The 25,447-nt window shown below is 48.9% G+C and overlaps 2 protein-coding genes across 13 annotated transcripts in view; one reads left to right on the top strand and one right to left on the bottom strand.

The window, feature by feature from the left end:
- Nucleotides 1–3,210: 3,210 nt before the first annotated feature.
- NONO (non-POU domain containing octamer binding) lies at nucleotides 3,211–18,326 on the bottom strand. Of its 7 annotated transcripts, none has more exons than XM_074601169.1 (11): nucleotides 18,190–18,326; nucleotides 17,755–17,929; nucleotides 15,256–15,476; nucleotides 13,899–14,200; nucleotides 11,679–11,774; nucleotides 10,427–10,623; nucleotides 10,063–10,147; nucleotides 8,791–8,893; nucleotides 7,317–7,359; nucleotides 6,565–6,674; nucleotides 3,211–4,518 (listed from the first exon to the last, which is right to left on the bottom strand). In XM_074601169.1, the coding sequence occupies exons 2-11, from the start codon at nucleotides 17,918–17,920 to the stop codon at nucleotides 4,441–4,443; spliced, it is 1,401 nt and encodes a 466-aa protein (XP_074457270.1). In that variant the 5' UTR covers nucleotides 17,921–17,929; nucleotides 18,190–18,326; the 3' UTR covers nucleotides 3,211–4,440. The 7 variants fall into 7 exon arrangements, with proteins under 7 accessions (XP_074457270.1, XP_074457267.1, XP_074457273.1 ...); XM_074601166.1 differs by having other exon boundaries at nucleotides 3,211–4,259; XM_074601172.1 differs by having other exon boundaries at nucleotides 15,256–15,449.
- Nucleotides 18,327–19,216: 890 nt separating this feature from the next.
- The window catches only part of ZMYM3 (zinc finger MYM-type containing 3), a 35,186-nt gene continuing 28,955 nt past the window's right edge, over nucleotides 19,217–25,447 (top strand). For 3 of the 6 annotated variants that reach the window (XR_012589075.1, XM_074601165.1, XM_074601159.1), the window contains exon 1: nucleotides 19,217–19,305. The gene's annotated coding sequence lies outside the window, so the exon portion shown is untranslated. Of the gene's footprint in view, nucleotides 19,306–19,431; nucleotides 19,892–22,399; nucleotides 23,613–25,447 lie in introns of those variants that run through there. The other 3 variants (XM_074601161.1, XM_074601160.1, XM_074601163.1) reach the window with 3 other exon arrangements.

Genomic DNA, 25,447 nt, shown 5'->3' with positions numbered 1-25,447 from the left:
TCGAGTAGACACCACCACCCAACTTGGTGCCCTCTGCAAACTTACTGAGGGTACACTCAGAAAAAGGGCAGAGCAGAACCACAGTGCTTGTCCAAGAGGTCTGCACTGATCGTACTCAACAGCTCAGAGAACAGGTTTGCAGAAGACCAGAAAACCATCAGAAATTGGCACATGGGCAATCTTTGTCTGTCCATTCAAGAAATCCGCGCTTCTGCAGCTTGGGTTATTGCAGGGCTATTGTCCCAGTGCTCCAGTCTCAGTGAACCATTACACCTTCAAACTGGAATCAGCTGCCCAGCCAATGGGGTTTTTCTCCCTGTAGTTCAGGCAGTCTCTTGTTCCTAGAGACAATTTTGTCTCCTCAGAGCTGAGCTGCTGAAGCATCCGATTTACTCTGGTGCTTGCTCTGAAAACGCACGCAATATTCCTCACCAGGAAGGACACTTTGGTCCTCAGCAGGATATAGTCAAAAAAGAAGAGTTCAGTCTGCTCCTAAGACTGAGTTTTCTTGTCATTAGTTGGCATCCATAATAAAAACCTGCTGCCTGAAATAGCCTGAGTTGGCAGGGAGCATGGGGTTCTTACAGGTTTTCCTTTGGAGGCCACTGTGAGCTCAGGTAGAGCAGGGAGGCCAGGCTGGAGTGAGGGAAAGTGTCCCAAAGGCAGTGTTGTGCCTGGCTGAGCTCCCTGCTTTCTTCTTCTCCTTCTGGCTACCTCTGGCACTCGGCTGACTCGCCAGGAAGACAAGGAGGTAGCTGAGCCAAGGCCAAGACAGAAGAGGGAATGCTGGCTTCTTTCAACAAGGCCTCAGGAAATCACATCTTCCTTCTTTCAGCTCTCCCACTGGAGAAGTACTTAGCATGTTTCACCACTTGTAGCTTTGTGCGATAAATGACAGCTCCTAGTGAGATGCACCGTGCCAGAAAAAAAAAAAAAGAGGAAATGTTTGTCTACTGCTTTGATGTGACAAAATTACCCAGGTACCACTTGGATTTTTCAGGTTTATCTTTGATTACTGCAAATGCAGTCACTGTTGTTTAAGGGGAAGCTGCGTAAAGCACAACTTGTAACTTCTGAAGCCCACAAATGACAGGGGTTTAAAGCTAAGAGCGAAACAATAAGAATCATACCGCTTGTCAGTCCTTGGTCTGATGTGAACTGATACTGCGCGAGTGCATTTTAAACAAGCTGATCAGATATGACAGCAAAAGGCAAGGGTGCCTCTTCACCATAGTGAAAATACTTCGTTAGCTGACAACTACATAACAGCAGGGATCTGGAAAAGCATGCGGAGGAGAGCATTCCCTTCGGCATGCTGGCTGAACCTCAGCATGTCACAACAGTGTTTGCACGGAGTCCGGCCTCCAGAGCTGCACTCACCATCTTACACAGGCAGGGCCAGCGCCGACAGCAAACACTGACGTGCTTCCACACACTCCAGCCTCTGGAAGTGCCCTGGAGCGAGGCAGCCTCGCCTGCTCCTGTGCCTAGCCTTAAATGCTTCTGCAGAACAAGCAGGCCCTGGTGCCATGTCCTCCCACGGCACGCCTCTGAAAACCTTAGGAATGGTTTGCTTTACAATTCCCTCACTAGAACCTCAGTCACAAGCTTTCAGTCGCCTCCTTTAAAGCAAATGAGAATAGCTACCTCTAACATTCACACCAGGATGTACTTTCAGTTCTCTTTCTTTGCTGTCACTGGATATTCAATTTTCCCCTCCTACCGGTCTTGCTAGATGGACTTTGAGCAGTGCTGAATCCCTCCTTCACCAGGATTTTACACACCCTGCTACTATATCCCTTTTCCCCCCAGGGAAAGGCAGTTATCAGACCCATCCTTATCTGACACCTGACTAGGACTGAGGCCGCCGCAGAGTACTGCTGAACATCTGAGCTCTGTTTCCCTTGGGCAGCAGCTTCTCTTTTGACTGCTCACACCAAGCAAGCCAGCTGAGCAATGGGCAGGAGAAGGAGAGACAACACAGGCACCTGGATGCAACTTCACCGTTTCCTCTGATGTTTCACACTTAAACGATGTAGTTCCCAAACGCTCAGGGCATTAGCGAACGTCTGCCAGCCACGTTCCAGACACCAGCCACAAGAACAGAGGCATCCTCTCTGCACGACAACAGAAAAGCCAATCATCATTCTCACCGACTTATTTGAGATTTTGCAATATTTAGCCATCTTCGCAAAAGTGCCAGGTGAAAAACATCACCAGACTCTTCATACTGTACCTAACGGGTAAGTCGCAATCCCCCTGATAATCACCATTAAATACCGTATCACCGCAGCAAGCCAGCTACTAGTGCTGATGCTTTCAAATGCGAAAAACAAAACAAGTAAAAGAGAAAAGAGCATCAGCTGCAGTCTCTCTTCAATACAGCTTCTCAATCATCCCATTCCAGGCTAATTATAAGCCATCAAGTGACAGGGGTAAACCAATAAAGCCTCCAGTGATTATTTCATCTTTGCCTGCTTAAGAGTACCTACAGGACCAAACCCTAATTTTTTAAGATTATTTCCTTGGTAACATTAGGCATCTGAAAACGTTTTCATCTTCCCCGTTATGTCACAAGTCTGTAAGACAGCTCCTTCCGCTCTTCGGCTGTTAACTCATTCTCCCTCCCCTTCCCACCTAAATTTCTTCCTAAGCTTCCCCCCTCCCCAGCCTCAAGAGCTTCAGTGCCAGCACACAACTCGCAGAAGGCTCCTGTCCCTACAGATTCCCCTGTGTATTACACAAGGTAAAGTGCTCCCGTTGCCACCGAGAGTCCAGAGTCTCCCGCCTCCTGCCCCAGCACAGGAGTTCAGAGCTCTGCAGGAAGCTCCACAGCCTACCCAGAGGTAACTGCAGCCCCGGGCAGAGACAGAGAGACAATTCTGTACTGTGCAAACGAGATACGAATTGGACTCCGTGCTCCTGGTGACAGATGAACGTGTCTCGTGTCCCACTCCTTTGCAGCCACAACGCAGACGCACCCTCAGTGCATCAGGAGCTCCCTTACTGTATTCTGAAATGCTGAAGGTCTCATTCCAGCATCTAACAAAACTCTTTCTGCGACAAGGAAAGTTGTTAAGAAATTCCCCGGGGTTGAACAAGCTGTGAAGCTATGCAAGAACAACTTTTGCACCATAATCTGAAGCTTGATTTACTTCAATCCACACGTACACATTTTCATTCAAAAAGCAGAAGAGAAAAGACAACAGATAAAAAAGGCTTAAAATCCACTTTAATAATGCATTCCTGTAACATTCCTCAGACAAACTCAAACTTGTTAGTGGGACAATTACAGCTTGTGTTCAAACAGTTTACACTAAATGAAAAATCTTGTAGTACTTCTACACAAAAGACAGGCAAGGTTAAGATTATACAAACGTTTGTTTCGGTTAGATCTTCAGCATGAGATACAGTATCTTTGTCCAATAGATTGTACTTTACTACCAGTAAAAATAAAACAGCGATACAACACATTATCAAAAAAATCCATCCGAACAAGAGCCTCCCAGCCGCTCAGGCTGCACATGACAGTCAACTACTTAAAAAGAAACAGATGGTCCAGATAAAAAGAATAACTACAAGTTAGGAGGGAAAAAAATAAAAAAGAAAAAGAAATGAACATAAAAATCTCCCCCAATTCACTACATGATGGATCATTTGGAGCTATATAAATTTACAGAATCATGGGAGCTGCAAAGTACCCAGATGCTGCCCTAGTTCTCCAGAGAATTCCCTGTGCTCTTAAGCAAGGTACAGTACACTAAAAAAAAAGCCAAGACATACCGCAATCTTACCTAGTTTAGTCTCAGGACTCCGTCTGCAAATAGGAAACCTGGAATGGTCAAGGCATTGTGGTCCTTGCTAGATTTTACCGTTACTGAACAACCACGGCAGCCTCCCAAAATCCATTTTTCACATTGAAATTATAGGAATGCACCACATGAAATTTTCTACAACCTTTCCCAGTCAGACTGCACTCCCCTTGTCCCAGAGTGGCTTTACCAAAACAGGCCCTAATGAACTATTTTTAATATCCCACCCCCACCCCCGAGTTGAACCCTGTATGGCCTGCCAAGATTCCTTTCCTCTTTGAGGCGTGTGCAGGGGGTAGCTTAATGCCATTAGTATCTGCGACGCTTGTTAGGGCCAAAGTCACCCCCTGGATTTCCTCTGTTGAAGGCCGGTGGGTTCCCTCCCATCGCTCCGAGGCCTTCCATTGCACCGCCTTGGCCAAAGCGATCTGCAGGTGGTGGTGGAGTCTTGCAATGAGGACAAACGCAGAAGAGGCAGGAAGAAAAACAAGGAACAACAAAGGGCAGTTAAAAGCCATTTGAGTCGATTCAAATTCTACCAGGAATCCACAATTCCACGTGACCTTGCTACAAACCTTCACCCCACCAAAAACATCCCCGAAGCTGGACTGACAGGACCATTGCAGGATCAAGTCTCTCTCGCCGCGTAACATGTAGTCAAGCATACTGGAACACGGTTTGCACCATCTCGCAGACCAGTGCCCTGCTGTGGAGCATGTGAGTAATGCAGTCTGGGAAAGAACTTCACATTTCCACCATATTCCTTCACCCAGACTGAACGCAAACGAGGAGCGGCATACTGACACTACAGCCTATCACAACCCACATGTACACAATACTCCAATTCCAAAATACGTCTGCAGGACTATTCTCGTGCCCTGATCGTATCCTGTTATTTCCATTCCTTTGCCTCCCCCCCTCTCCCAGATTTGGCCTCTTCCTTCCTGCAGGAAGAAGATGATCAAAGGACAATTCGGGTTGGAAGGTAGCTCAGGAGGTCTCTAGTCCAACCCGCTGCTCGAAGTGGTCAGCTACGAGGTCAGACTAGACCAGTCACTGCTTTATCCAGTGGGGTCTTGTAAATGTCCAAGGCTGAAAACTGCACAACTTCTCTGGGCAACCTGTTCCACTGCTTCAGTGACCTCATGGTGGACATGGTACCTCCCCTGGGGAAGGTACTGGAGGAGGCAACCACTGCCCCGTCCTTCCCCCCGGACTGGGGCTAAAGTGACTACATAGAGCAGAGTTGCTTTACAACAGGCTCCTGGGTTCCATTTATTCTTTGTCCACAGGTTGACAGCAGTGATATGTACATAACGTGATGTGATACAGACATGCACATCATAATTGGGCTGCAGTCCCATCAGTATTGTAGATGACCCCGTGGTACTGCCTGGTTCTAAAGAACACAGGCCTGAACTTCAGTAAATTGTCAACAGGGAGGTCCCAGCAACTCCCGGTGCTCACTTTGCTGGCAGCGCAGGGGAGGCACCAGCAATAACACAGCATTCTTTTCCCTTCCCTACAGATGAAAAATTCTGACTAATCATGAACTTTTCCTGCAGGACACATCACAGGGAAGGGCACTGCAATCACTCCAAGCAGCTGGAGCAAACATGCAAAGCAACTGCTCCCTACATGAATAAAAAGCTGGAGTACATGGGCCACGCAACTCCTAAAACCAAGCACATGGCCAGGATAAATAGTATCCAAAAAGACTATACATATTTCTGGCCGTTAGAGAAACAGCTTATTGCTCTTCAGTTAAATGATACTATTTCATCATATTGATCTGAACTCACCTCCCCTTTCCATTCCCCTCTTCATCTTCCCCCTTAATTTCCTTCTGTAGCATACATTCCCTTAACCTCAGCTGCTCCACTGGCCCTACCACTTCGGTACAAAAGCTTATAGCCAAATAAATCTGTTCTTTATGACAAAAAAAAATTCCATGATGTACCAGTCACAATAGATCACGAAGTCTACATAGGAAGGTTTGCAGGAAAATTGTTTATTAGACCAATTGATATAAAAAACTGCCTAAAGGAAGATGAACTTTTAGGACAAACTTGATTATGACTGCTGCCATTTCTGCTGCTGATTGCAAGGGTTGACACTGCGAGAGGATCGATCCTCTGCGTGACAGAAAGGAATGACAGATGCCACAGAAACCATGGTCTATTGTAAAGCTCGGAAGTAAAGTTTAAAACTAAATTAAATATAAAAAAAATTTTAAAAAGCCAATAAATAAGCATAACCTTCACTGATTCTTTGCTCTTTACCTCTTAAGCAAATTAGCTGAACTCATTTTAGCATATTCACTGTTACCATACTCATTTTAGCCTATTAACATAGGAGATAATGGTCTGTAAAACTGGTGATGGATGGAAAATTCCTGAAAGCTTGGCTTTATGACAGCAAGAATCTACTCTCAAAACACTCTCATTCAACAAAGTGCTTCCCATTATGCCATTTAAAAAATAACCATATATTATTGCTAAGATTTTTTTAACAAACGTTTTAGCACTGGCTACCTCGAAAGTAAAGTAGTTAGTAGATTTGGTTCTCTCTCCTGAAAATTACCAACTAGTCTCAAGGCAAGATTAACTTCTAAAGATTTCAGCAGGAGTTAAGCAACAGGTCTAGGCAGACAAACAAGCTTCAACTTTAGCAGCATAGTGCTTAACAATGGAAAAAAACCCATAAGCTGCATTTCAAAGGTGTGCACAAAAAGCAGATGGAGATATGTTACCATTCCCATGGCTCCGTCAGGTATCATAGCTCCAGGACCAGTTGCAGGAGGTGCAGCAGCTGGGACATTGGTACCACCCATAGCTCCTCTATTGTTCATGCCAATGGTACCTGGAAAAGAAAACTGAAGACTAGTCCTGGCAGACACAGTGCCTGGGGTCTACTCAACACTCCAGAGCCGCAGAACACTGCTAAACTCCCCACAGCATTATGTTCAGCGCCAGAGTCCTAGCCTATTAACTAACGTTGCGCTGCTAGGTCAAAACAAACTGATCTCGCATTCCAGGATTATCCAAAACTACAGCAGGCTCTAACACCACTTTAATTAACCGCTAAGCCCCCACTGCCTTTTCACGTGCCCTTGTACATGTGGCGTGAAACTCTAAATGATGTAGTCAAAATAGAGAAACACAGTAACCAAGATTATTTCCCGGGCTCAAGGTCTAGCTCCACATGACACACCAGCTTCTGTAGCCGTACAAATTTCTGAAGCACCTATAGCTCTGACAGCAGCATCAGCCAAATCTTTTGCTTATGAACTGAGTCTTCCACAAATATACAGTACTGCCTCGTACCGAAGTTGCGTTCGGCTTCCTGTCACATGTACACTTCCTGTCACTGAACTACGATAAGACTGCTATGACTGAATTCCTAAATAAGAAGCCAATAAAATAAGACTCCTCAAAAAACATACAGATTTTGTAAAGGAGGAAAGGAATGTGCATAGGAACAAAGATGGCCGCCACCTCTTACCTCCCATACCCATCTGTCCCATTCGCATGTCTGGTGGCTCCCTCTGGAAGAAGAGACACTCATTTCAAACAATAAAAATTCAGGCTTTTTAAAAATGTAGTTATACAAATTCAGTGAGTTCTGGGGTTTAACTACTCAGAACTGTGTAGAAACGTCATTCCCAGGGTAAATTTCAAAAGAAGATCTGAGCAACCTCCACAGGATTAACTGCTGAACAAACATTCTGAAAGACTGTTTTTCACAATCATGGTAAAACATCCAGCAGCAAAGCTACATGTGCAAACTTTACCAAACAAGCAGCAAAGAGAGATATCCGATATCTGGATGGAAAAATCTGCTGAGCAGCAGTAACACATTAGATTGAATTAGTTTTGCTACTTCCTCAGCAGAGCTAAGAAGCTTTTCCTGTTGAAATGAATTGCAAGCTTACATAAAGACGCAGCACTGGGTCACTTGCACTAAAATACCAGTTAGTGACTTCAATTTCTCTTTAAGCATAGGGGACACACCACAGACCTCCCAGGCTGCAAAGCTAGGAGCACCTCCCCGCTTTAGTGAGGGTACTACTTTTTCCACAGTGGGAACTTCATCTGTGGTCTCAGCACCACTATTTATCATACGAAGGCACTATTGTTAAGAGAAATCAGGAGTTCTGCTACACAGGGTAATTATTCACACAGAATCACGGAATCTTCAGAGTTGGAAGTGACCTCTAGAGATCATCTAGTCCAACTCCCCTGCTAGAGCAGGATTGCCTAAAGCACACATTTAGGTCAGTTGCGTGGTTTTGTCCCTTTTGGTTTGACATATATTTAGCTATTTTGCTTAGGGGCCATTTTTTTTCGCTAGGATAGATAAACGCTTGCCACGCAGATGCATCAATGCCATTATACCACCTCACGAGCACTACAGCTGCCTCCACAATAGAAAGCTGATGGGACGGGAAATGAATTGTAAGACATTCTTTACTGAACTAGAGATACTGCTATTAGAAGGCAGGTTACCACACATTTAACATGACAAGAAAATACTTGACCAACTGACTTTTAAGTACAAGCAATTATCATGCCTGCAGCAGTGCCTCCAGGTGGGATCATTTCATCTAAGCATGACTATGACAGGCTGCAAGACAGGGATATCGCCAGCGTATGACCATAACTGGCTTCTGCAGCTGTAATTCAGGACAGTATGTCTTTGTTACTGTTAGAATAAAATCAGTGTATATTCTTCTGAACAGCAAGACTGATAGCGAGGGTCCTACATGAATAGCAGTGCGACAGTAACTGGGATATTTATATCTTCCAGACTAAACTGTATCAAGACTGGAGGGAATCAATAACTTAGGGCAGAATGCACTAAAGACGTAGAGTCCCTCAACCAACAAGTTAAGCATTCACAGAAAGCCCTGAGCTGTGGAAGGGCAAAAACCTAACATCAGTGTCCAGATGTAATGGGAAGGTAGAGGCACTCATACCGCATCAGCAAAATTCCCTTTGAAGCCTTCCTGCTGGCGTCTCATCATCTCTTCTTGCTGCCTTCTCATTTCCTCTTCACGGCGCCTGCGCTCTTCCTCTTGCCTGCAAAGAAGGTCCAAGGATGCTCAGCACAACATACACCAACCATGTGCATCACAACGTCGCAGTGCTGCCTAACGGGTCTTGTTTGGAAACCTACAGCTTCAAGAACATTATTTTGCTGAGGTATTAGGTAATATTAGGTACCTAATATTAGGTACTAAATATTAGGTACCTCATGATGAAAACAGAAACACGTATGTGCACCAAGATATTTCCAACACTTTCAATTTTAAGGAGTTCACTATAAAATCCAACACGAGCAAACCCATGTGTATGTCTCATGAGGAGTGGCTGAGTTCAGCCTGGAGAAAAGGAGGCCGAGGGCAGAACTTACTGCTCTCTACAACTGCCTGAAGGGAGTCTGGAGCAAGGGGAAGTTGATTTCTTCTCCCAAGGAACAGGCCATAGGACAAGAGGAAATGGCCTCGAGTTGGGCCAACGGAGGTTTAAGACGGATATTTGGAAAAATTTATTCACTGAAAGGGTTGTCAAGCATTGGAACAGGCTGCCCAGGGAAGTGGTGCAGTCATCATCCCTGGTTAAAAGCCAGGCAGATGTGGTGCTGAGGGACATGGGTTAGTGGTGCACTTGGCAGTGCTGGGTTAATGGTTAGACTTGATGATCTTAAAGGTCTTTTCCAACCAAAATGATTTATCTACACAGCAACTCCCAAATACATGCTGACTACACACAATATAACGCATACAAGCCAGACAGTTCTCAAGCCTCTTCTATTACAAAAATGCTCTGGAGATCATCCTGGAGCTTCTCAAAATGACCCTGAGACAAGGAAGAGCTGGAATGGCGAGAGAAATCTGAGACTAAGTTAAGCCTTAAATGAGAAGATAAGATGCCAGAAGGGTGTTTCCCAACCTGCAGCACTGAAGCCACCAAATCACTACACAGATTGTGATTTTTCCACCTGCCTCGGTCAAGGAGCTAAACTGAGACACAGAACTGTAAAAACTCACAGACTGATGAGTGGAAGAAACTCTTAACTCTTCCATCTTATACCAACTGTACGCTCTCCCTATAAACAAAAAGGCCCAAAATAACAGCCACACTTTACGTAGTAATTAAATTGTCACACTGAACAATTAAGTGCACTGAAGAAGCATTTCATTCCACAATATTATGGATTCCCAGCATTTCATAACCTGCCCCCTTACCTGAGTTCCAACTGTTTACGTTTTTGTACTTCCTGGTTATGCAATTCCTCCATTCTCCTCAGCTCTTCCTGGCGTCTCATTAGATCTGTAAAAAACAGTAAAAAAGCCCAATCAAACTTATCTCCCATGCTACCTCTTATCAGTTCCTCAACTAGAACCTTAACACGCATGAGAATAAGGTAAACGCAGCCCCCGGCAACACAGTTACATCTCTCTCCATTCATTTGCTGCCACCATGCTTGGTTACAAGTCAAGCAGCTACACCACGGCTCACCCTCAGCGGACTCTATCCAGTCTACTGAGCTACCCACCCCTGGATGCTGCATCAGGATTTTCTGATACTGTATTTGTCTTTGATTGGTACCTTGCCGCATGAGCATAACTTGGTGCTCATGGCGAGCTGCTTCCATTTCCATTTCCAGCTTCTCTCGAGCTTCCTTGATGTTGCGGTCTACTTGTTCTTGCTGCTGCTTTTCCATTTCTATTAGAGCCTTCCAACGCATGGCATATTCGTACTCAAAGCTGCCAGGCTGTGCAAATCGAGGAGGCTGCTCACGCTCCCTGCCAAACAAGGAAAAGCTAGTGAATGCCTCAACAGGGCAAGGAGGAACCAAGAAAAATACATTTGTGTGTTAAATGCAATGGCAGATCCTTTTAACAGTTAGAAATGCACTTCTTAGTGCAACAAATAGGGAACCAGTTTGTCTTCTACTTTCTCAAAAATAGCTATGCCCGAGATACCAGTTTGTCTGCTCCTCAGGAATCATCTTATTGAAAGGAGAAACTTAGGCAGAATCCTTCTGCCAGATTAATTCTACATGGAAACCATGTCCCACCCTGCTCCATAACAAGCAATGACATTGCTTTCCTAAGACACCAAAAGATTCTGGGTAAAGACATTTAGACACACTCTCGAAAGAAACAGCCTTTGCTCCTGCTGCACATTTTATTGACAGATCCACTCCAGAAACAAACACTGCCCAAATGCGTGTGTTTATTTCACTAATCTCTCCAGCCCCTGCACGTGGAGCACGTGACTATTCCTAATGCAGCCTCCCAGCTCTCACCTTCCTTACTTGAAAAATTCATGGGCTCACAGGGTTTACTAACTCCCACTGCCCAGATCACGATACACACTTGCACTGGGAAGCCTTCAAAAACCACAGCCTTATACCTGGATAGCTCTACAATCTCCTAATGCTATTCCCATCGTTCCTTAAATTTTCACTGTGGATTCAAATCTGCTTCCTCTACAGAATTCCTGGAATACTCAGAGAAGTAACTTAAGTCTTTGCTTCAGCTTCTCATCTGACCAAGGAGACCTCCTATTATCTCAAACCGACGTAATGTTTTATTCCAACAACCGAAACAGACATGAAAAATACGTGGAGGCTGCCGGTCTCATCTAGTAGTGTGGATCCAAAACCACTGCTTGCTTTCAGCTAACCATGGCAAGAGAACAGTACATGCAATTCTCTTTGCAGGGTCAGGTCACGTTTACAGGAAAAAAAGCAGAATTTTAGTAGCACTGATGAGCCACCCTCCTAAAACTGAGGCACTAGTCAATGTCCTAGTCCACAGGCAGTCTCATCTCCTGTCACATGGCAGGCACATACTTGTGATATTGCTGGTTTTTGATGACTAGTTTCTCTGGTAGTCCCTCTTCATCATCATACTGATCCATGGGCTCCACAGTGACAGGCCGAGGGAATCTGCAAAGAAAAAATGAGGTGCTTTCAAGAAAATTCAAGAATGAGCTTGCAGTGTAGAAAAGCATGTGTACTGTGTCTGAACCTAAAATATATCGCTTTTAGCACTGCTCAAAGAAATTCAGAGCAGCTGGGGATCTCAAGCAGCGTGAACCCAGAAATCCAGAACCCAGAAACAATTCTTTCTTTCTAGAACAGGAGCTGAACTGTTGATCAAAATCCTTATTGAGTCCAAACCAAAACTGTACTGAAAGAAGAATACTTGCAGTTACTGGTTCAAACTAGCAGCTTTAACTAGAACCTGGTATCCTCCAGTACGATCTACTCAGCATGAAGTCTTGTAATCCCTGGAGTCTGTTTTTGCTCTCCCTTTTTCCTCCCATGCTACATGGCCACTCATGGGCTGCACAAGTCCCTGTGTGCCTTTTTATAGCTGCCTAAGGTGAGGAGTAACTACGCTGGTCCTCACTGGAGTTTGCTGGCTGTGCCGTTCAGTCATACTCTCCTGGTGAGACCACCACTTGCCATTATAGCCCAGCAGCAGTGCTCTGGTAAGCGTCTGTTGGGCCCTGTCTGAATTTACTCCCCCAAGAAACCCACCGGTGCACTCCACAACACAGACACTGCAAACGTGTGCTGCTGTCCTCCCAGTTGCTGTGTGCAGAAGGTATTTAACAGAAACATGCCCATCTCTGAATTAGCTCCCTACCACAGTACTGACACAGCTCACTCTCAGCGCAAAGCAGCACCACAGCTTCTCATTAGCTCCTGAACCCCATTTGCCAGAGCTGGGGAAATGGAAGGGAAATGATCCTAAGTGGTGCCCAGACTCCAGCAGGAAGGCAGGATATGAGGCTAAAATCTCACTCCTCATCTTAAGACCCACAAAGTAGCTTTTCACTTCAATGTGACATATTGCATTATTACTAGTCTTATTTTCCAATGTGAACCAATTCCAACCAGTTTATCTACCCCTTACTGTCAAGAGCTAGGACAAACCAGAACAAATTTAATCAAAACCAAACCATAACTAGAAATAAGCAACATACTGTTTTGCTGTCCTAGATATCAGAATCTAATACACTGACAGCTACAAAAAGATTGAATGTTACCCTCAGGAAGTGATTAGTTTTGCATGATCACTTTAAAAAAAATTTGTTTTCATGGACATAGACTTCTGAATCAGCAAAAGCTCCCTAACAGCAATTCTCCTGCAGAGCACTACAGACTGTGCTGGTTATCCCAAACGAGTCTCAGGTAGAAAAACAGCTAGTAAAACCAAACCCAGAACACCTGCTTTTTGAAACTGAATGTGCCTGTGTACAGCTGTGCCATACGCAGGCCTCCAAGAAAAAAAAAAAAAAAGAGAGAAGTGAAAAGCACAAACCTTATAAAATTACTTTAGAAATTAGCAATATAGCCCCAATTTCAGGCAGTATTCTATTCACAAGTTCTAGGTGCATACATACAAAATATACAGTGATCTTTATTTCCAAGAGATCAAAACCGGCTTCCTCTTAATAGCTAGAGCAACAAGCTGTGGTCCAGACTCGAGCAAGTTCACATAATTATGCAAGAACATGCTTTGTTGCCTTATGATATTCAAGCACAAGGAAAGCAGTTCATTATGGTGAAAACTCCAAACAATCCAATCTATCTGGCCAGCTTCTCCGCCAGATGCGATGCCCACAGTGGTGGATCAGCATTCCACCCCAGCAGCGCATGCTGCCGAGTGGAGTCCCAACCCAAGACTTGCCTCTGAAGCAACCCAGAGTGCACAATTAACACACTTGAGCTTTGTTTCCAACAAATGATAAGGACAGTCTCTGTAATAGCTCCTGCTTCTTAAAGGCTGCTTTAATTGTCCTAAGAAGGCTGGATCGAGAAAGAGCTTCTCAGAAAGTTTTATGCACTTACCCCACTAGCAGCTTCCCAGAAGAAAGTTTTCAGACCTGAGTTTCAGCACAGACTCACTCTTGTGGAACAAAGCTAAGTTCTCCCCAGGCAAATCACCTACCCCACTTCTCATCTATCCCACTCTGGTGTTAAGAAACATCACTCACAAGCCAATGCCACCCATCAACCTGCACACACGCCAGTATAGCACTTCTCACCCTCCGCACTTACGTAGTTAGCAGGAAAGACCCATCACTACATCTATCCAGGGCTTTCCTAGCAGCAGGCTTCCCTGAGAACTCCACAATGCCTTTCCCAGAGGATCGGCCTCTGTCATCCACAATAACCACAGCCCTTTCCACCTGGCCAAACACCGAGAAGGCTTCCTCCAGGAGCTCATTGGACACAAACTGAGGCAGGTTCCTGACTGTCAGCGATGCGCTGTGGCATGCAAAACGCACTCTTAGCTGCTTCCCACGTAGAGGCATGTTGTCTAGTTCCACTTTTGCAATCTCTGCCAGAGTGCGAGTTTCCTGAAGATAAAAAAAGTTATCATTAAAACTCTCAATGCAGTACAGAATCAGCCAGTCACAGTCGTAACAGAATCACAAGCCTACTTCCCCTGACCAAGTACTTCACAGAGATGAAAGGACTAATCTTCCCACAGCATGGCAAGAAGTGTCCTAACAAACCACAGCTATTCTCTGTTATCAATGACTCTTGCTGAATACACATATACAGAGTTTGGGGGGTGTGTGTGTGTAACAAAAAAAAAAAAAAAGTATCAGACCTAAGCTTAATCCAACAGCCAGTACAAACTAAATGATCATTATCTATCAGAGATAATTATACCAACGCTACAAAGCATGCCTTTAAAAAAAAAGTACATAAAAAGATTTAAAAAAATAAATCAAGATTCAACTATTAGCTAAGTCTGATAACTGTGAAAGGAAATGCTGACTGTATGACAGTCCATGAAAGACACCCTATGCCAGTTTCACACCTTTCCACTCATTTAAGTCACTACCAAGCAGCTACACCACAGCAAAGCATGCCAGACTTTGGTGTGGGAACCTCATGCTCCATCCACTCACCTTGGGGCTTTCAGAAAGGTAGTACATGATTCAATAAAGTATGAGAATCATTACTCTATGTTGGTAGCTACCTCCCTCCTAGCCACGCTTCAAAGTGATCATCTAGAGATACCGTACCTCAAGAGCATTCATCACTCCAGTAATACCGTGTGACAACGTATGTTCACACAAATTCCATGCTCATGCCCTTCCAGAAAATGGAAGTCCACTTTGTCTATAATAGCATCACGTTCATCTTTTCTTTCTGTTTTCTACCAACTGACTTCAGAATAACTTTATCAGGTATCTCATAAATCCTGCCTGAACTCAGATTCCTTCTCATAACAAGCTCCAGACAAACCACTTGTAGAAGCTGACCCCGTATTCCAGGCTACTAAAATCAACAGCAGGCTTAATTAGCAAGATATCTGAACAACTACTACTTCCAATTAACAATACTCCTCCAGGGTGCATCACTGCCTCAAAAACACCCCAAAGGTAGCAAGTCAACTCACCAGCCTGATAAAGCCGAAGCCTTTGTCCTTGTGTATGAAGACTTCACCTGCCTTGCCATACTTCTCAAATAACTTTCTCATCTCTTCCTCTGTAATATCTGGGGGCAGATTCCCCACAAACAGGCGGCTTCTTTGAGTGAAGGTCTTTTCACCGGGTTTCCGGAAATTCTTCAGGTCAATAGTCAGGCCTTCATCTGAGGGGAATAAGGTACACAGCTGCTCTACAGTTGGGGGGATAAATTCTATTAGGTTTCATCACAGTGAACACAGAGACATAGGACAACATAGGTAACACCACCCATTCACTTTGGTCTCAGACCTCTCCAGCCATCTCTACAGCAACAACGGGATTTTATTCAGAATGGGCCCCTATTCTTTTTAAAGAAAACATGTGCTTGGACACAGTGCTCATTAACACCAGTGAATTGGAGAAAAAAAAAGAACACTGCAGCTTGAAATAAAGTGAGAAATTCCACTCAACTTTTGGAGATCTGGTCAAGATGACTGGCCTACAACAAAATCACCTGCAGTCATAATACAGGATTTTGCTATTACTACCTGAATAGTTATAGAAAAGCCACAGTCTGGCCAGCAACCAGATCTTTTACTCGAAACAAAACAAAAACAGCCCCAGGTGTTTAGAAAAATATGGAAACAAGTGGAAATTTTTCCCAGACAGGCAACATTTGAGACAGCTGTCATTCCATGATTTGGGTTCTAGAGTCTTGGGTTCCAAGCTGAAGAGAAGGCTGGAATGGTGAAAACAGTGAAAAAACACCCCCAAACCCAACCATATAGGTGAGACCCCAGAAAAATTACAAATTTCATTACAAAAGTTTATATTCAGCAAGTGATGCTATACCTCACACTAACAAACAGGACAGACTGTAGGAACATTCTCAAATCCCCCCATGTATATACAGTCTTTAACACTTAATTCAGCAAGAGTCCAGCACGATCCTGGAAACTCTGCCGTACACCAGACACAGGGGTGGCTTTATCATCACTTATACCTTCCCGTGTCCCGTTTTCTTAAATGTATATGGAACTTCCCAAACATGGGACAGCAAGCCATTGAGAGCGATTCCTTTGCTTTTACAGGGCACACACTCCATGGCCATACGTACTAAATAACCTAGGAACGTGAGTGGTTTGATTCAGGCTACAAAGCAACACACTAACCAGGAAAAGCTATTCATGCAAAGACAACGCATGCAAAACATGCAACGACAACTCTTTTATAGGAATAAGCACACCTCCATGGGTAACGCTAAAAAAAAAAAATAATAAAGTAAGACTGACGGTGTGTCTATAGAAGACTAGTGAGAATACCCACAAGGCAGTTTGTGTTGTATTGTTTCCAACCTGACTGGAAATGGCCTGGTCTGCCACCCTTGTCTATTCTCTTCTATGAACCGATAAGGAGCCTGTTTAACAGGGCCACCTAATAAAAATACGCAGGATTTGTTTTTACTAGCGCAGTATCTCTGCATGCGCGTGTATACAGTTAAACCCGCAACTTTGACAGAAAAAAACACATGGAGGAATCACACAAAGTGCACGTGACTTCTAGATACTTTTGGTTTTAACAGCCAAAGTGGCCAAACTTAAAAAAAAATAAAATTTTAAAATTCTTCTAATATAACAAAAGCACTTCTTCCCCAGAAAACGCTAAGGGCAAAGCCTTGCCACCACACTTCTAAACTATCAAGTTAGATCAGTTAAGGCCTTGGAAGCCCTCAATGCATACTGTCTTGGCTCACAAGCAGCCCTCTGTATCCCAAGTAACAGAGCTACAGTCTGATTACGAAGAAATCCGGAAACATGCCAGATTAGAGTACCAGCCACCATTAATGTCAGCGGGTACTTGAATGCTGAAATATTATTAAGCAAAGCTGCGTATTCTCCTGGTCCCTCCCACGTAAAAATTTAGCCTTAACAGGTGACTACAGATTGCTGTAACAGCATTCTTACTACAAGCGAATCTTTACAGACAGCAAATTTATTTTGCTAGTACTTAAGTAAACCTGTATTGAGAGACCATCTGTTACGGTTGGGAAAAAAGGGAAAGAGAGCCAACAGAAAACAGGCCGTCTCGTATTCGCGAGATTTACAGAAACACTGTTAAAGGCTCTAAACTCTTGAAGTGAGCTTTTATTGAGAATTTGAGACAAAGAAGAAATCTCTGCATCACTGCCCAGTTTTAGAAATACGATAAACTTAGAAACAAATCCCAGTCAAACCTACGGGAGCTGCACGCATCGTCGAGGAGACTGCACAAAGAAAAACCACAACAAAACAACCCCAAAAAACCCTTCTGCGATTCAAACCGCTGTCTCCAACATCGGGAAAACCTGACACTTGCAGGCGAACAGCGAAGGACTTGGGTTTTTATTGTTTTAAACCGAAAGAGCAGGTCGGCTGGTTCCGACCGGCAACCACCGAGGACCCCACGTCCCCCCCCACGCCCAGCAGCGAGGCTGGTCGCTCAGCGCCTACCCGGAGCGGGACCGGGCGGGGCCCCGCGGCGGGCCCGGGACTCACTCTGGCTGTTAGCCTGCTGCCCGTTGGCGGGAACGGAGGGCGGCGGGTGCTGCTGGTGTTGGTGCTGCTTCCGCGGAGCGTGGTTCTGCTTCTCCATGTTGAAGCCCTTGTTGCCCTGCATCTTCCCCACCTGCAGGCAGACACCAACGGTCGGCCGCGGCCCGGAACTCGACTCCGGCTCCCGCCCGCGGACCCCGGGGGGCTCCCACCGTCCGCGGCCCCGCCCGCCCAGCCCCCGAAACGGCCGCGTGCAGCGCCGGGGCGGGCCGCGCAGGCCGCGGCGGGCCCCTACAGGGCCCAAGCGGCGGCGGCCGCCCTGGAGCTCCCGTCTGGCAGCAGGGCGGAGCGGAGCCGGGCCGAGCCGCAGCCCCACCACCGCCGCGGCCTCACCTGGCGGCGGACACCGGCGCCAAGGCGGATCGCGGCCTCCTCGTCCCGCAGCAGCCCGGAGGAGAGCGCGCGCGCGGTCGGAACTCGCGCAACCTAACCAGGTGTCCGCCACCCACGCTCCCATTGGCCCCCCCGGCTTCCTGCGCCGCGCCGCTACTGGCCACGTTGGCCGCCACTCACAGACCCCAGCCGCGGCGGGGCGGGACCATCCGCCCCCGCTGCCCTCCAGCGCGGAGGCGATTGGCTGCGCCGTGGCGGCCGCCGGCCGCGCGCGCTGCCAATCATTCCCGCGGGCATCATGCTTGGGTGAGAGGCGAGCGAGGGACAAAGGGACCCCAGCGAGCCGCCGGCGCGCGCCGCGCAGGCGCAGTGAAAGGGGGGGCGCGCGCAGGCGCGGCGGGGGCCGCGGGCTTTAAAGGGACCGCGGTGGGGCCGAGCGCGTGCCCGGCCGTGGTGGGAGCCGGGCTGTCACCGGCTGCTGGCGGGCTGCGTTCAGCCGCCGTTCAGTAAACCTTCCCGCTTTCTCCCCTCGCACGTAACCGAGAGAGGGGCCCTGCCGTAGCGGGGTGCGGCCGGGTCCCCGCAGTTCCACCGACCCCTCCCGGCGGCCGTCAACCCGCCTTTCCCTCCCCGCTGCCCGGCATCTCCGCCCGGCCCCGCTGCGCTCCCCTCCCGCCCCGCCGGGCGGCACAAAAGCAGGCGGGGAAGGGGGTCTGTTCGAGGAGGGGGGGGGAGATGGTGGAGGAGCCCCCCCAAGGGAGGGAGGCCGGGGGGATGGTGCCCCTCGGGGATGGAGGGGGCCCCCGCGGGAGCCGCGCGGGGGGGGTACGGCCGTGCCAGCGGGTGGGAGGGGGGCGGGGTGCCGGTGGGAGGGGGTGCCACGAGTGGGGGAGGGGAGCCCGGGTGGGAGCTGTCGTGGGTGGGGGAGGGGGCTGGGTGGGGGAGGGGAGACGGGGCGGGGCGCGGCGGGTGGGCGGGGCATCCCCTCCCGGGGGCGGTGCCCCTGCGGAAGCCCCGCCCGGCCGCGCTGTCACTCACCGCCCCGGGGAGACGCTCCAGCTCCGGGGCGGCGGCGGCGGCGCCGGGACCCGGCCGGGCGGCTCCCCCCGCGCGCAGGTAGAGGCGGTGGCGGCGCGGCCGGGCCGGCCCCCCTGAGGCGGTGGCGGGTCCTGGGCCGCGCGAGGTGGCAGCGAGAGGGTTAAGGAGGGGGGAGTGGGGTGGCGAGCCCGCTCCGCGCGATCCGCTCCGCACTTTGCGGGTGGCCGCGCGGGCACCGGCGGGGACTGGGGCGCCCCGTTCCGGCCCGCCTCCCCCACCCCGCGCACCGCGCCGTGCCCTGCCGGGGCGCGGTCGCTCCCCGCGCTCGGCTCCGCGCTGTCTGTTCGCGCCGCCCCGCTCCGCCACGGAGATCCGTTCCTGGTTTTCCGGCTTCCCGGCAGAGTCCGGGCTGTTGCGCCGATCCTGGGCTGGCGGCTCCGCTCCGCGTTTCCCAGGCCGCCGCCTGCAAGCGAGTCTCGCGAGCCCAGGCCCCGCCGCGGCCAATGGGGAAGCGTCCCTCGCTCTGCACAGCCAATGGGGCGCTGCCCCCGCCCCCCCTTGGGCTGCGGCGCGCTGAGGGCTCCGAGCGGCGCCTCCATTTAAAGGGGCCGCGACCTGAATCCGGGCTCTAGGTAGAGCGGGCGGCGTAGCGCTAGGGAGCCAGGTAGGAGCGGCGCCGGTTCTGGGCGCCTTCCCGCGGCGGCGCGGGTGGGGCGGCCTCGGTGCGCCCGCCCGTGGGGCGCCGGTTCTTGGCCCCTACCTTGGGGCGGGGGTGGGGGGGCGGGGCAGGCGCGTGCAGCGCGGGTCCCGGGGGGGCGGGGGCCCCCCTCGGGATGGGGGGGCGGGGCGCGCGCCTGGCGGGAGGGGGCGGGGCCTGCCGCTCCGCGCGGGGGCGGGGCCGGCGCCGCTCACCCCCCCCACCCCCTCTCCCGTGGTCACCGCTTGGGGGCGCCCTGCGGCGGGGGGCGGGTCCCGAGGACCCCGCCCCGATGCGGCACCGGCCCTGTGTCACCCACGGGGACGGACCCCGCTGCGATCCCCACCCCAGCTCGGGGGAGCGGGTCTTGGGCGCCCTCCGGTGTGGCGGAGGAGGCCCCAGCTTGGCTCCCCTCCCTGCGCAGCCCCGGGACAGGTTGGCGGGGCTGGCGGGGGAGCGGGGAGCGGCTGTGCCCCACACCATCTCGGTGCCGGGGCTCAGGCCGGGCCCAGGGAGTCGTGGTGTATGGGACTCCCCCCCTCAGCGGGGCTGGTTCTGGTCCCTGCCTTATAGGTGTGTGTGAGTCCCTGAGGCCCGGGGTGGGTGGGTGGATTCCTGGACACCCTGAGGCTCCCGAGGATCGGGCCCAGCGAGAGGAAGGTGCACCCCCCGGCGCTGGAGGGAGCGAGCCCCAGGCTGCTGAAGCCTCACCAGGCCGGGCTGCGTGTGAGCAGCGTGGTGGTGGCCAGCGAGGTGCCCTGGTGGCCAGCGAGGTGCCTCCCGCGTCGCCCGCAGCGGTGCCGGCAGGATGGGCCCGACTGGAGGGTGTGCAGCGGCGAGGCCTGCGCCGGGCACAGGGAAAGGCCCTGTCAGTGGGGCGTGCTGGTGTGGGCAGAGGCAGAGGAGAGTGGGGCTGGTGCCAGGCGACGGGTGGAGGAGAGGACGCTCAGCTGGATGCTGGGGAATGGTTCCCAGAGTCTCTTTGCCATGAGGAGGAGAGCTGCTTCGTTTGTGCTCTTCCCTCATCCCCCTTCTGTGCTCCAGCGATGGGTCCTCTTCTAGGCTGTAACTTCTCTATCTCGCTGCTGCTGCGTTCCCCAAGAAAACTTTTAATCTGCATTTTCTCGCCCAACGCTGCCAGTCCCGGGATCAAAGCTGGCGATAAGAGCGTGGCTCTGTTGTTAGTGCCAGCCCAGCTTTGCTAAAGGAACAGCCACAGCCTACAGAGCTGCTGCCTGTGATGACCAACCTGCAGCTTACAGCCCAATTTGCACAACCTCCGCCTCTCTCCCTCCATCTCTCTCACCGCCAGTGCCCTTGCTTGGGAGGGTGACAGTAAGTCACTCCAGATTGCTCCGCAGCTCTGACAGCCAGAGCCCACGGCCTTACTTGGGGAACAAAGCCCCTCATGTTACTTCTTTTACAGATGTTTTATGGTCAGTGGTGTTGGGATGTGTGGCTCTGATGGACGCAGGTGTGCTGGCAGAAGCCTCTAGTGCAGAGGGGTTATGGTGAAAGCAATCCAAGGGAAGCATGGCTGCAGCTGTGATAATGCATTTGTTAGCTGAGTGAAGGCCGTGCTAGCAGCATTTCACTGGAATTGAGTTTTAATCTTGGTAGAGTGTTTTAACTGTTAACTTCTTCCTCTGCTGGCAGACCAGGTTGGGAAAGGGCAGTGCTTGAGACCATCTTCACCAGTCCTGCTCGCCATGGGCTCCAGTGGTGTCTTTTGGCCGCTTCCCGTAAGGCTGCTCTGCTGGTTCAGCCCTCGGCAGTGTAAAGAGAAAGGAGTTGGTCACCAATGTCTGGTGAGACATTGGTCTGTCCAACACGTCATTACCCAGGGCCAGCTGGTACAGCTGCACCTGAGGTGAAGCATCTGATGCCTTTTCAGGGACCTCGCGGCAGGCACTTTGCAGAGGGATCTGGGACCATCAGTGAGGCTGAGGAGACGGCTCACCTTGTGCTTCCAATATTTTACTGTGTTTTCTAGTATTTTACAGTGGCCTCTGTAAGGCCACTTAAGGAAAATCAGATGTTTTGCCCCCAAAGACACATCCTCCCTGAGGCTCTGCCCTCTTGTCTTCTCTCTTTTCCCCGTGTAGTAAAGTTTATTCAGAGAACCACAGACAGGTTTAGGTCGGAAGGGTCCTCTGGAGGTCTCTCGTCCAACTGACCTGCTCACAGCAGAGCTGACTTGAGACTGCGTTGTTCAGGGCCTTATCCAGTTGATTCTTCAGGACCTACGTGGCCTGTTCCCAGGTTGTGGCACTCTCCTTTGGAGAGTCACCTGCTGTGCCTGCAGCTTCCCTCCCCAGTGGGGTGTGGCTGCTTGTGGGAAGTGTCCAGGACTTTGCCTTAGGTGGTCCAACACCCTCCTGCAGCATTTGGGCAACAGGTAGAGGCCGGGGCGGGGGGAGGGGCATCTTTTTTTTGACTGCTTCCAGGTCTACTGTGTACGTCTGTCTTTTAATCAGTGTTTTAATATCGTTAGGGCAATTTCAACAGACGCTGCTCGAGCATCCTGTGCGCCTCCATGCTTTTTTGCGGTGCTTTGGATAGTACTCCCAAAGCTTTTTTACCGCCCCCCTCCCCTGTGTATAACGCTGTTTTGGCAGATGTTGTCATGTGGCAGGTGGTGAGCCTTGGAAGAAATGTTGCTTATTCATGCTATAGACCCAAAGCTGTACAAGCGGCAGGAGAGTTTTCTCTCTGACTTGGTCTCTGAGTGGAGTTCTTGAAGCTGAATTGCCCTCTAGACGCCAGGCATTGCTGTGAAGACCTCTGTCTTAACATGTGCAAACAAAGCAAGTTCTGTTAAAGTGCACCTAGACTTGTTGCTCCTTTCTCTGTTGCAAAAGCCTTGACGCTTAGTGGTTGGAGGGATCCTGGTCTTATGAAAAGACGTGAGAGTATCCAAGCAGTTTCAAACTGCTGCCAGGATGGCGTTCCAGATGGATAAGCATGCTCCTGTTGGTTGCCTTAAGAGTTTACTACTGGTACAGAGGTGTTGGATTAGCAGCAAATAATGCTGAGGAATGTTGTCAAAGTACCTTTGAAGTGTTGCGGGGGTTCTCCTGGTAAACCTAATTCCAGACAATTCTGCAAGATTTCTGAGATTTGTCCTTCCTTTTGCACTTTCGTGAAGCTGAGATGAAGTTGCTGGAAGGCAAGCTCAAAATCTAGTTTGTTTTTTCCCACCTTTGAGGGGACTTGGCTGGACTGGCCACCAAAATGAACCACAGATGCTCTCCGACCTTTCCTTCCCCCAGGGGGAGAAGGGTGAGAGAGAGAGACTTACGAGTTTAAAAGAAACTAAACTACTTTAATGAAATATTAATAATAAAATAATAAAAAGAAAAGATAATAACATAAAAAAAGAAAAAATTGAAATATATACAAGACCGTATCAAGCTCCCAGGGGGGTGATGACATCACTGGTAGGCACTGGGGAAGTCCCAGACTGGACTCAGTGATGGACAGGAGCTGGATTCTGTATCTGGATTCAGGAACGCACGGATCGGGATCGAAGGCAGACGAACAGACAGAGTCCTCCACAGAAACTGGCCATTCAAAGAAGAGGCTGACCCTTTGATCCCTCAGCTTTTATGCTGAGCACGATGCTGATGGGATGGACTACCTCGTTGGCCCGTTTTGGGTCCCCTGTCCTGTCCCCTCCTCCCCACAGGTGCGACCCCTTCATGTTTCTCTTCTTCCCACCCTCCAACGGGGCACATAAATTGGGCTGACCTTGGTTGTTACGGGAATAAGGATAAGCAAGAGCCTTTCTGCACACCATTCCTTGGCATTAACTATAAACATGAGGTTTTATCAGTCTCTGGAAGTGCACGGTGTCTGAAAGATATGCCATTAATTTCAGAGAGTTCAGTTAGAACAGGCTTAACTGAAAAGTATAGTTACTGAACAGAAACTCGGTTCTGTTTTACCTCAAACCAGGACAAGGAATTAGCAGGGAACTCATGGTGCTCTTCCGCAGCACCACCTGCTCTGTGTTAGAGGGTTCAGGCTTTCTTGATTCTGTGTGACTGCTATACTAAGTTTGAGGTTTGCCCCCTGAGCTGGTGCTCCTGCTGTAGAAAAAGCTAGCAGTGGTCTTGGTACCTCCTGGCTTTGGGACCATTAGAAAACCATTGCTGGAGTCTTGAGGCTGCTGCTGGTGGTCTGGGAAGGACCTTCTTTTCCCCATCTACCAGTTCCTGTTGAACTACCAGTCACATGTGAAGACTGACCTGAAGGGGACATGGTGACACGCTACTGCTGTTTGCACTCCAACTGAGAGAACCAATAATGCGTTTGGAGATGAGAAGAGACGATAGTTCACTGAGTCCTGCCGGCACAGCACAAGCTGAATAACGTGACCAGTGACATCTGCAGTAGCTGTAGCTGTTTTGGATAGAGTCACTGAATGCTGTTGTAAAATTTTCAAGTCACAGAGGGTTTACTTACCCCTGGGTCAGTTGTATCAGTAATCATCTCTAGTGTGTTAATCTGGAAATCACAGTTTCTGAGTTTGTCTAACTATTACTTCCAGCTTTTCGAGTCCTCATGTGCATTTGTCCGTATCTCTGAAGAGTCGTCTGCTGTAGACCTTCTTACCTTGCGGGGTTTTTTGGAGATGGGTCATGTCTCCCCATTTCTTTTCAATGAACAAAATAGGTTTATCACTGGAAGGGTGTTCTCTGAACGATGGTTGATTCTTAAAGCAGTGGGATCCTTGCATTACTGTGTCAAATATTTATATTTTTTTTCTATTTGAAACATCTCAGCTCTTCCAGTATCTGTAGATACTGGAAGTATGTGTAGGTACTAGCCAAGAATGAGACAGTAATGGTCTAATGTGGTACTGTGTGCAAGCAGCGCTGTGCTGAATGTCACCGATGGACTTTGTGCCCAAGACCGAGTTTGGGCTGCCAGGTGGGAGCTCAGGGAGTTGCCTCCCCAAAAATGCTGGTGAATAGCAAAATCCTTTCTGCTCCTTTCTGGAGAATTTTGACTGGACTGAAACCTGGGCTTTAGCAGTGTGCTTAATTTACTGGTGATTCTTCATGAATTCATTTTCTTTAAAATGAGTTAACCAACCTATAATAAATGTTTTCAGTGCTTGAATCTGGAAAGCAACATCTGTTGATTGAAACCATGCTGGTAGGACATAGTATTATTTTCTTAAAGTTTTATTGATAGAACTGTATATCGTCTACTGTAGTTTAGGTCGAGAAATACCAGGTTGGGTGTTAACCGTTTATTCTAAAATTTGGCACAAAACCTAGGAACTTCCTCCAGACCTCTGCTCAGGTGTTGTGGTTCTCACAGGACTTGGAGGTAGGAATTAGCTGGAATGTTGATTTAAGTGTCTTAATTTTTGTGGTTATTAGTTAATGCTTTTCATATTCCAAATGATCTCTAATAGAGAACAAGATAATTCCTTCAGCCTTCAAAAGTTTTGAAAATCGGAATCCACATCCATGAACAAAAGTCTAGGACAGCAGTTGCTGTTCCTTTGCT

This window comes from Larus michahellis, chromosome 9, assembly GCF_964199755.1.
Source record: "Larus michahellis chromosome 9, bLarMic1.1, whole genome shotgun sequence".
NCBI classification, from domain to species: Eukaryota; Metazoa; Chordata; class Aves; order Charadriiformes; family Laridae; genus Larus; species Larus michahellis.
This window is presented reverse-complemented; position numbering and strand designations above follow the sequence as displayed.